The following is a 12463-nucleotide window of genomic DNA, read 5'->3' on the forward strand; positions in this document are numbered from 1 at the left end:
AATGCCCTAAATATACTGCCGCCCCCCAAAACTGCCCTAAATATACTGCCGCCCCCCAAAATGCCCTAAATATACTGCCGCCCCCCAAAACTGCCCTAAATATACTGCCGCCCCCCCAAACTGCCCTAAATATACTGCCGCCCCCCAAAATGCCCTTAATATACTGCCGCCCCCCAAAAAGCCCTAAATATACTGCCGCCCCCAAAACTGCCCTAAATATACTGCCGCCCCCAAAACTGCCCTAAATATACTGCCGCCCCCCAAAATGCCCTAAATATACTGCCGCCCCCCAAAACTGCCCTAAATATACTGCCACCCCCCCAAACTGCCCTAAATATACTGCCACCCCCCCCAAAACTGCCCTAATATACTGCCGCCCCCCCAAACTGCCCTAAAAATACTGCAGCCCCCCTAAAACTGCCCTAAATATACTACCGCCCCCCCCAAAACTGCCCTAAATATACTGCCGCCCCCCCAAAACTGCCCTAAATATACTGCCACCCCCCAAAATGCCCTAAATATACTGCCGCCCCCCAAAATGCCCTAAATATACTGCCGCCCCCCCCAAACTGCCCTAAATATACTGCCGCCCCCAAAATGCCCTAAATATACTGCCGCCCCCAAAACTGCCCTAAATATACTGCCGCCCCCCCAAACTGCCCTAAATATACTGCCGCCCCCCCAAAACTGCCCTAAATATACTGCTGCCCCCCAAAATGCCCTAAATATTCTGCCGCCCCCCAAAACTGCCCTAAATATACCCCCGCCCCAATAATGGAGTGAGCTGCACCAAGTATAAAGAATATGATGAGCCCCTATATCTGTGATTTGCACTCAGGGTACAATAAGAGCCAAGGCTTTGCAGTCGGGGTACAATAGGACACCCTGTAGTGTACAAGAGCTTACAGGCAGGATGTGGGGAGTGTGAGCCCCAAGTTGACTAATATTGGGTGCAGGTTAGTTATCAGCACAATGGGAAAGGTCCCCCCCCCATATGTGTATCTGGACTATTATGATATATTGCAGGGAGAGAAGCAGGGACCCCAGTTAGTATGCAGAGTGCACCCATTCTTGGGGTGTCTCGTATCACTGGGTCCTGCACTTCTCACATAGAGACAGACCTACACAACACAGCTCATCCCTCATTGGCCACTGCCTCCTCCTATGGTAATATTGCAAAGAGACTGTCAGCTGTTACCAGGTGGATAGGAGGAGATCTGATGTGTCTCTCGCTGTGATTGGGGCGAGACACATCACTGTATCCTGGGAGTTGTAGTACTACTGCTCAGATTGGCAGGAGGCTGCTGGACACTGATTGGCCGGCTGGTCTATATGGGCATCCAAAGGGTCACATAGTTATGTGACTGTTGTTTGGGGAAAAAACTATTTGGATTTTATGACTCCCTCTTTGATGTCTAGCGATGCTATGAACTCTCCATTGTAGCCTCGTATTGTATGTATTCCTGCCAGTGCAACACAATCATCATACAGAAACTGCATTGTATCAACTACCTATTCTAACCCCTGCACCCCTCTTCTCTTTATCCTGATCCTGTCCCCCCTCTTCTCTTTATCCTGATCCTGTCCCCCCTCTTCTCTTAATGAATCCTGATCCTGTCCCCCCTCTTCTCTTTATGAATCCTGATCCTGTGCCCCTCTCCTCTTTATGAATCCTGATCCCTGTCCCCCTCTTCTCTTTATGAATCCTGATCCTGTGCCCCTTCTTCTCTTTATGAATCCTGATCCTGTGCCCCTTCTTCTCTTAATGAATCCTGATCCTGTACCCCCATTCCTCTTCATGAATCCTGATCCTGTACCCCTTCTTCTCTTTAGCCTGATCCTGTCCCCCCTCTTCTCTTAATGAATCCTGATCCGGTCCCCCCTCTTCTTTTAATGAATCCTGATCCTGTGCCCCTCTCCTCTTTATGAATTCTGATCCTGTACCCCCTCTCCTCTTTATGAATCCTGATCCTGTACCCCTTCTTCTCTTTATGAATCCTGATCCTGTGCCCCCTCTTCTCTTTATCCTGATCCTGTTCACCCTCTTCTCTTAATGAATCCTGATCCTGTGCCCCTCTCCTCTTTATGAATCCTGATCCCTGTCCCCCCCTCTTCTCTTTATGAATCCTGATCATGTACCCCCTCTCCTCTTTATGAATCCTGATCCTGTACCCCTTCTTCTCTTTATGAATCCTGATCTTGTGCCCCCTCTTCTCTTTATCCTGATCCTGTTCACCCTCTTCTCTTAATGAATCCTGATCCTGTCCCCCCTCTTCTTTTAATGAATCCTGATCCTGTTCCCCTCTCCTCTTTATGAATCCTGATCCTGTGCCCCTCTCCTCTTTATGAATCCTGATCCCTGTCCCCCCCCTCTTCTCTTTATGAATCCTGATCCTGTACCCCCTCTCCTCTTTATGAATCCTGATCCTGTACCCCCTCTCCTCTTTATGAATCCTGATCCCTGTACCCCTTCTTCTCTTTATGAATCCTGATCCTGTGCCCCCTCTTCTCTTTATGAATCCTGATCCCTGTCCCCCCTCTTCTCTTTATGAATCCTGATCCCTGTCCCCCCCTCTTCTCTTTATGAATCCTGATCCTGTACCCCCTCTCCTCTTTATGAACCCTGATCCTGTACCCCTTCTTCTCTTTATGAATCCTGATCCTGTGCCCCCTCTTCTCTTTATGAATCCTGATCCCTGTCCCCCCTCTTCTCTTTATGAATCCTGATCCCTGTCCCCCCCTCTTCTCTTTATGAATCCTGATCCTGTGCCCCCTCTTCTCTTTAGGAATCCTGATCCCTGTCCCCCCTCTTCTCTTTATGAATCCTGATCCCTGTCCCCCCTCTTCTCTTTATGAATCCTGATCCTGTACCCACTCTCCTCTTTATGAATCCTGATCCTGTACCCCTTCTTCTCTTTATGAATCCTGATCCTGTGCCCCCTCTCCTCTTTATGAATCCTGATCCCTGTCCCCCCTCTTCTTTTTATGAATCCTGATCCTGTCCCCCCCTTCTACTCTTTATGAATCCTGATCCTGTCCCCCCTCTCCTCTTTATGAATCTTATGTGCACCCACAAAAGCAAGGGGACCCTGGGGTCGCTGTCAGGTGGTCAGTAGCAGCAGCTGATTTGCCCTATTTGGTCTGGGAACTAATGGGTTGCAATGCTGTGCCCCAGACAAGCCAATAACAAAGATGACTAATTAGTGTCTTTACTGGAGCATGGGGGGTAAAACACAGGCCATTTGCAGCAAAAACTGCACCCCAATAACATGCCCTGGTCACTAGTCACGTGCCAATGTGGGGGAGGTCACATAATTATTATTGCCATTAATTATTAGGGTTGACACAATTGCAGTTGGTCTCTCTCTCATGTGTCAGTAAAGGGTTAAGGCTCCATGCCATTGGGTGAACTCATACATATTGATTGTGAGGTCACAGCGTGTTGTCAGTTTCTATATGAGCTTCGTTACCGGCTGCTTCTTATTGGCCTGTGTGACGTCTCCGCCGCTGCCAGTCTGTCTTGCCCCCTCCCGTCTGCGATTGGCCAGGCTGCTGCACCCCCAGCCCTGCCATTGGCTGCCCCGGAACCCATCAGATTGGCCTCTCCCTTTATCTGTCACGGACACAAAACAGCGGAGCACAAAGAAACACGAGGGACCGGCAGGACACACAGGAGACAGAGCAAAGGATTGTGGGAGAATCCATTCTGCACGGTAAGGAGCCTTTGTCTGTTTGATCCTCCTCTTTCCTACAATTCCCAGCATGCACAGCAGCCAGCAAGAGGGACAGGGCACTGCTAATAGCAATGCATGGTGCTCTCCTGTGGCTCAGCCCCCGGATTGTCAGGAAAGTAATAGAATTCCTATAGGAACACAGACAGTGCCAAGCCCAGGATGCTCTGCTGCTGTGAGATTAAACTGCATGGAGGTTGCTAAGCAGCCTGCCCCTAGCAACCCTGCCTTTGTCTAAATGACAGTAAGGAAGAGGAGCAGGGAAGGGCAGAACAGGGAGATGAGAAATAACTGAGCAAATTAAAGCCACACAGTCACCCTGGTTGCTAAGACCACCAACCATAGCAACTGTTAAGGAGTGCACAAAAACAAGTGATTTCAAAGGGCAACGCACTGACAGTTCATTTAAAGAGACACCCCACTCACATACATTCTAGGTGGCACTGACCCTCCGAGGTCACCCTGGCACAGGGGGGAATATATTGGTAATATTGCGGGTGACAGGGCATGCAGCAGGATAAAGGGAAGTGCCAGTCTAACCCCACAAGGGCCCTGAGCAGTGGAGGGGGCTGAGGGCTACAAATGATAAAGCAGGTGGCACTATAGCGGGTCTACAGTAACAACTGGGTGGCATAGATTGTCCAATGCCAGCTGAGCCCTTCTGTAAGGTTTAACCCCATAAGCATGAGCCTCACTTTGTGTAGGACGTCCCTCATACACCATTCATCTGCCATTGGTTGGGCACCGGGTGTATTGTGGGTGAATTGTGTGCCCTTCATGGGTACAGATGGGCTGGCACCAGCCTGGAGACAATGATGTCAGATAATGGGAGACATGATGAATATTCATGCGCTGGTTGATGTGAGGGAGAAGGCGGATGAGTCACTTGCTGGCAGGGACAGAGGCATTGGCACCTCCTAACTACACATCAGACGGGCTTTAACTCACCCTCCTAACTACACATCAGCCAGGCTTTAACTCACCCTCCTAACTACACTACACACACTACAGCCAGGCTTTAACTCACCCTCCTAACTACACATCAGCCGGGCTTTAACTCGCCCTCCTAACTACACTACACACACTACAGCCAGGCTTTAACTCACCCTCCAAACTACACATCAGCCGGGCTTTAACTCGCCCTCCTAACTACACTACACACACTACAGCCAGGCTTTAACTCACCCTCCAAACTACACATCAGACGGGCTTTAACTCACCCTCCTAACTACACATCAGCCAGGCTTTAACTCACCCTCCTAACTACACTACACACACTACAGCCAGGCTTTAACTCACCCTCCTAACTACACATCAGCCGGGCTTTACCTCGCCCTCCTAACTACACATCAGCCGGGCTTTAACTCACCCTCCAAACTACACATCAGACGGGCTTTAACTCACCCTCCTAACAACACATCAGACGGGCTTTAACTCACCCTCCAAACTACACATCAGACGGGCTTTAACTCACCCTCCTAACTACACTACACACACTACAGCCAGGCTTTAACTCACCCTCCAAACTACACATCAGACGGGCTTTAACTCACCCTCCTAACAACACATCAGACGGGCTTTAACTCACCCTCCAAACTACACATCAGACGGGCTTTAACTCACCCTCCTAACTACACTACACACACTACAGCCAGGCTTTAACTCACCCTCCAAACTACACATCAGACGGGCTTTAACTCACCCTCCTAACAACACATCAGACGGGCTTTAACTCACCCTCCAAACTACACATCAGACGGGCTTTAACTCGCCCTCCTAACAACACATCAGACGGGGTTTAACTCGCCCTCCTAACAACACATCAGACGGGCTTTAACTCACCCTCCAAACTACACATCAGACGGGCTTTAACTCGCCCTCCTAACTACACACACTACAGCCAGGCTTTAACTGGGGAGGGCGGTAGGAGAGAACATAGGACACACATTTCCTAGGCTCCAGCCTGTCCCTGACTGTAGATGCCAACATACGGCACTGAATACAGACCCTGCCAGACCCTGGAGCACCTCTGTGCACCTCTACTTCCTGCTCTATCTGCCCAAGGCACGGGTCTGGCAGGAAGTGGCATGTGCAAGGGGAACCTGTGCTCCTAGTGCAAGAATCCCCAACCTTTACAACCCGTGAGCAACATTCAGAAGTAAAAGGAGTTGGGGAGCAACACAAGTATGAAAAATGTTCTTGGGGTGCCAAATAAGTGCTGTGAATGACCATTTAGTAGCCCCTATGTGGATTGTCAACCAACATTGAAGCTTTGTTTGACAGTACACCTGGTTTTTATGCAACCAAAACTTGCCTCCAAGCCTGGAATTCAAAAATAAGCTCCTGCTTTGAGGCCACTGGGAGCAACATCCAAGGGGTTGGAGAGCAACATGTTACTCACGAGCTACTGGTTGGGGATCACTGTCCTAGTGTATAAATGATAGAAATCCCTCCAGCTCTTTGTGAGGGGCCCTGTATGTCTTATATGCATGAGCTGTCCCTGGTGCTGAAATCTCAAAATCCACTCTCCCCTCCCCTCCTGATCCCCCAAGCACAGTATGGACTGAACTCAGCACTTCTGGCTTTCAGAATGTCACCAGCTGGGGGGGGATATACAGAGAAGGAATGTTCTGGGCACACAATAAGCTATACCCCCATACTGTACTGTCTAAGGGAATCAATATGGCACCTCCTCCTCCCATATGTATAAATACAAATATACAGAGAAGGAATGTTCTGGGCACACAATAAGCTATACCCTCATACTGTACTGTCTAAGGGAATCAATATGTCACCTCCTCCCATATGTATAAATACAAATATACAGAGAAGGAATGTTCTGGGCACACAATAAGCTATACCCTCATACTGTACTGTCTAAGGGAATCAATATGGCACCTCCTCCTCCCATATGTATAAATACAAATATACAGAGAATGAATGTTCTGGGCACACAATAAGCTATACCCTCATACTGTACTGTCTAAGGGAATCAATATGGCACCTCCCTCCTCCCATATGTATAAATACAAATATACAGAGAAGGAATGTTCTGGGCACACAATAAGCTATACCCTCATACTGTACTGTCTAAGGGAATCAATATGGCACCTCCTCCCATATGTATAAATACAAATATACAGAGAAGGAATGTTCTGGGCACACAATAAGCTATACCCTCATACTGTACTGTCTAAGGGAATCAATATGGCACCTCCTCCTCCCATATGTATAAATACAAATATACAGAGAAGGAATGTTCTGGGCACACAATAAGCTATACCCTCATACTGTACTGTCTAAGGGAATCAATATGGCACCTCCTCCTCCCATATGTATAAATACAAATATACAGAGAATGAATGTTCTGGGCACACAATAAGCTATACCCTCATACTGTACTGTCTAAGGGAATCAATATGGCACCTCCCTCCTCCCATATGTATAAATACAAATATACAGAGAAGGAATGTTCTGGGCACACAATAAGCTATACCCTCATACTGTACTGTCTAAGGGAATCAATATGGCACCTCCTCCTCCCATATGTACAGTATAAATACAAATATACAGAGAAGGAATGTTCTGGGCACACAATAAGGTACATACCACACAAAAGGCCAATATAAATATTATTAGTGAGTTATATTGCACATTCTGAGACATCCCATAATATATGGTTCTAGGCAGAAATGAATCCTATGAATAAGCTCAGGGCACACAGGCAGAGATAATTCCCAGTTAATTCATACTGAAGGGCAGGGGTGTTTAACCACTCAGTATCCATAATGGCACAGACAACACATTCAGCGGCATATACAATTGCCTGACAGTAAGTTGCGACCAATCAGTAGGAATGTGGCTGAAATGTGGCAGATTTGCTGGAGGGGTGGGGGTTAATGTTTCTAGGAATGGCTCCTTGTGACCTACTGAGATGTAGCTGGGGGTCTCATTTAGCAGCCGAGGGGTTAAGAACGTGACTTGATTTTCCATGTCATTAAGAGAAAGTGCTGAGGCTGTTGCCATGGCAACGTCAGAAGAGCAGGGAAAGGAAAGAAATCGGCCGAAGCAAGGGGGTTGGCTGGCTGGGTGGGGGTGGCAAGACACAAAGAGGTGTTGATGGTGGAATGGAATAGGGATGAAAGTGACACTGAGAGCTCAGGTCTTGCATGTGCCCCTCTTCTCCTAATTGCTAGGCCTTAATTCTGCCTGTTCTACCCTTGCAGATCTGCCCCCTGTCTTGCCCCACCATGCTCCACACAAAGCAGACTGGGAGTTGGAGGATAAAGCAGCACCCTCTTTGGATGGAGACTTATCTTTTTCTGATTGTCCTTTATTCCGTCTTCTTCTGCTCGTTGGGAGGATGTCCCCCCCAGTGTGTCTGTGAGACCCGACCTTGGTTCACTCCACAGTCTGTGTATCACGAAGCCAAGACAGTTGACTGCAATGACCTCCTGCTTACTCACATCCCTGAGAACCTGTCCAGCGACATCCAGGTCCTACTTCTCCAGAGCAACAAGATCTCACACTTAGCTTGGGAACTCCAAGAACTGAGCAACCTCACTGAGTTGGACCTCTCCCAGAATCACTTTCAAAGCATTGACGACTTGGGTGTGTCCAACCTCTCCCAGCTCATCACCCTCTATCTGGAAGAGAATCAGCTCCGAGAGTTGCCAGACTACTCCTTGAAGGACCTTGGAAGCCTTGAGGAACTTTACATAAACCACAACCAGATCAGCTACATCGGCCCGAGGGCTTTCTCAGGTTTGGGAAGGCTCTTAAGACTACATCTAAATGCCAAATCGCCTTACCAGATTATTGACCAGCATGGTTTTGAGACACTCCCCAATCTAGATTGGCATATGCAGTCAATAGCCGATTTATTGACCGAAGCTAACGACATACTTCTTCCATCTCATGCGTCCTCTTCGGCACTATTTACCAGCAGTCATACTGGATCACAGCTCGGCCGCTCCTCTGCCATCACCTAGTGTGTTGGTCCTATCTACGCAAACTTCGCTGATTATCTTACTTCAGTGTTCTCTAACAGTACGCAGGCCTGCATCAGTCGCTGCCGCGACTCCTCGCAGGAGAGTGGTCCGTCCCTAGTCCGCTCCTCCCTTCATTTCTCCTCTGAGGGCTCTGTGTGGCCATTGTAGTACTGCTACTCGAATCACCCGCTTAACAGAGACCGTGCCCAAGGCAAGCAACTTCAGAACTTCGACGTAGATATCTGCTACAAGATTCCTGGTCGCTAGCACCTGCCTGGCACACAGAATCCTCAATCAGCTGCATATGGGGCCACAGACAAGGTGACCGACCTCTCTATACCGGGCATAGCAGCACTATTGAGGAGCTGAGCCTGAATTCCATGGAGGAACTGGAACGGGTAGAGGCTGGGGCCTTCCAGGACCTCCCAGAGCTGATTAAGCTGGAAATGTGCAATAACCCAAGGTTATCGTACCTAGACCCTGAAGCCTTTTCCAGTAACTTAGGTGCCCTAAAGACATTGCTGCTCAATAATAACCGATTAGCAATGGTACCACTGAAAATATTCCAGACCCTACCAGGACTACTTGAGATCAGCTTGTACAGCAACCCCCTTCGCTGTGACTGCCAAAACTGCTGGAAAGGCCTGTCCAAGCTCAGACTTATTGAGGCCCAGGCGACATTATGCGTTAACCCACCTTTGGTCAGTGGACACCTTTTTCAGGAAATTCAGGGTCAGGCATGGCTGAACAGATGCCCGCCATTGATCGATACCCACCTGATCCCATCCCAGTTACAAATTGCCAGGCACCAACCAGTAAAACTCAGCTGCCAGGCTAGTGGCCACCCAAAGCCCGAGATCTACTGGATAACGCCGCATGGGGAACGGGTAATAGGGACAAATGGGAGAGTAAGAATCAATGCTGGAGGATCGCTAGAAATCATGGACGCTGTGGAGGAAGATTCGGGATCATACACGTGCCAGATGTGGAACTCTGACGGGACCGACAGCAAAAGTGTGTTTGTCTCCATCAACAGAACTCAAGAACCAGAGGCAATGAGTCTACTGATGGTCACCAAGATGGTCCATTCAAACTTTGCAGTGGTGGAATGGAAAATGCTGAGTCGGTCAGGAGTTTCCCCAAATGTTCTGGTCCCTTTCCAGTGGTCTTCAGCTACAATGAGGATCCACAACCCTTACATAAGTTACACTGCCAAGGTCCCCCTGGAAATACAAGAGTACAACCTCACCCACCTTCAGCCATCCACCAAATACGAGATCTGCCTCACTGTCTCCTCAGTGTCCCAACCAAGTCAACAGTCTTGTCTCAACATAACCACTAGAGATGCTTCTTTCTCTATGTCAGTGGTAGGTCGACCATTCAGCATTGCCCTCTCAGCTGCCTTGGGTTCCCTAGTAGCTGCCATATGCATGGCAGCAGTTATTATATACGCAGGGTGTTACTGCAGACACAACAGTTGCGGACACTCCTTGAAAAAATACATGCAGAATGCCCCCTTCATACCCCTGAATGAGTTCTACCCACCCCTGATTAGTCTTTGGGAAGGGGATCTAGACAAGGAGAAGGAGAGCACTCTAGAGCAACCCGTTCTCGCCCCACCCCAGGAAGACAAGACCTTCCCATCAGTGGCTCAAATTGACACTTCAAAGACGTTTATTTGGCAGCCTTAACAATAAAAGGGGCAGAATTGTGTGGGGCAAATATGAGTTGTCAATGTGTAGACACAAAGTGGCAGTGCTAGAATCCTTTGTCGCTACAATGTTAAAGTGGAGATCTTAGAGCAACCTTCACCCAAGCAAATGTGAGCAAGGTGTCCACGTACCCACCTTCAGTATTTTGTGGGCAGGTTTTAAGAGACTTGCACTCTGCCAGTCGAGTCCTGGGTCTCCTCGTTACAGATGACAGGATCCAGAATATAATGGGGGGCTTAGAGAGCCTTTATACAGTTGGAATTAAATGTGGTGTCCATAATATGACGAGTTTGGCCACCATCAGGGAACTACTTGGCCCAATGGGGCCCAGGTAATGAGGACATTTGGAGACCCCAGACATAAACAACAAGACTTTTTTTGGAGGTTTCAAAACTATGTTCCAATACTGTTGTCCCCTCTGCACCCCCGAAATACACAGAGGGGTATGTAAGAGGCAACCAATGCTACAGACATTATCAGAACTCCATGTTTGGGCCAATGGGGAGAGGGACAGCTCTGGCTACCAAAAGGGGGACATGAGAACTTATTAGTCTGTGGCGAGTGCGTGCCAATGAGTATAATGGGGTGTCTTTGTGCCGTTGTACATCTTTTCTGAGTATCGTTCGGTACTTTTTTAAGATACAATAGTGAGAATGACACACAATGCGAGTGCCGACTACTATCACATACATACAAGAAACACGGAAGGCAGGAATCCATCATGTTAAAAAAATATATTTACAGGGCTAACGCTACACAAATAACATATAAGTGAATATTACAAAAATATTCTTCCCAAGAAAGCACTCTGCGATACAGCTTGTTTAATGGACAAGACCTTGCATATTAATTGTTAAATGAGACGACCTTGATAACAAACCGTGACTACCAATGAATACCCAGACCTTTGAACTAAAACGATTAATAGTAGCATGAGGTACGATCACTTCATTTGATACAAACTGCCTACAATTCTCTTATTAATGAGGTCGGACCTATAATAATAAACCCATTGTGAATGGGTCAAGGACCCTTGATACAACCCCCTGTATATCACGTTCAGACCTCTGAATAAAATTATGATAAACCATGTTCTTGCCTGATACAATAATGACAAGACCTTGAAATGTAAAATGATGCCTTGATGGAATTACAATGAAAAACTGCAAAATATGGATGGTCGGATCCTTTTTACCAGAAAAGGTGGAACCCTAACATGTGATGGGTCGGACCTTGATACAACTGTAATTACGAGCTTGGACCCTTGATAAAACTGTATTAGGGTAATGCGAGTCGGACCTTGATAAAAACTTGATGATGGTCGACTTGGATAAAACTGCAGTAATAATTCAGACTTGATAAAGAACATGTGATGGCGGACCTTGATACATCTGGTAGCATACGACTGGACCCTTGATACAACTGTATAATGAGTCGGACCTTGATAAAAACCATGTGATGGGTCGGACCTTGATACAACTGTATAATAATTCAGACCTTGATAAAAACATGTGATGGGTCGGACCTTGATACAACTGTAATACGAGCTGGACCCTTGATACAACTGTATAATGAGTCGGACCTTGATAAAACCATGTGATGGGTCGGACCTTGATACAACTGTATAATAATTCAGACCTTGATAAAAACATGTGATGGGGTCAGACCTTGATATAACTGTAATACGAGCTGGACCCTTGATACAACTGTATAATGAGTCGGACCTTGATACAACTGTATAACAAGCTGGACCCTTGATACAACTATATGTTGCACTGCAACAGCTTTTATTTTCATGAAAGTGTATGTTGTGTTTTGAGATGACAAAACGGCTCGGAAAATGAACACGTGGCCCCCAGGAACCCATAATGTGTGTCATTGTGCTGAGAAGTAGATAATGGCCATTAATTCCTATACGGGCTGAATACAGGACCCAGTGTTTCTAAGGTTAGTCTGTGCTGTAACTGACAGGTTGTGTGCCTTGCCCCATAGGAAACAATGAGTCCTGTTTTAAGTCACTGATATAGTT

General features: G+C 47.4%; 1 protein-coding gene across 1 annotated transcript; it reads left to right on the plus strand.

Moving 5' to 3' along the window:
- Positions 1-3684: 3684 nt before the first annotated feature.
- On the plus strand, positions 3685-11091 carry lrrn1-like.L (leucine rich repeat neuronal 1-like L homeolog; the record flags this gene model as incomplete). Its single annotated transcript, NM_001096499.1, is given in 22 exon segments — positions 3685-3713; positions 7958-8532; positions 8534-8537; positions 8539-8542; positions 8544-8552; positions 8554-8557; positions 8559-8571; positions 8573-8584; positions 8906-8911; positions 8913-8934; positions 8936-8940; positions 8942-8962; positions 8965-8973; positions 8976-8988; positions 8991-9012; positions 9015-9020; positions 9022-9025; positions 9027-9041; positions 9043-9065; positions 9067-9071; positions 9073-9078; positions 9080-11091. Coding segments are annotated over 21 exon segments (2088 nt in total), but the record flags the coding sequence as incomplete, so codon positions are not given.
- Positions 11092-12463: the final 1372 nt, after the last annotated feature.

The sequence above is a fragment of the Xenopus laevis genome, chromosome 8L (genome assembly GCF_017654675.1).
Source record: "Xenopus laevis strain J_2021 chromosome 8L, Xenopus_laevis_v10.1, whole genome shotgun sequence".
NCBI lineage: Eukaryota > Metazoa > Chordata > Amphibia > Anura > Pipidae > Xenopus > Xenopus laevis.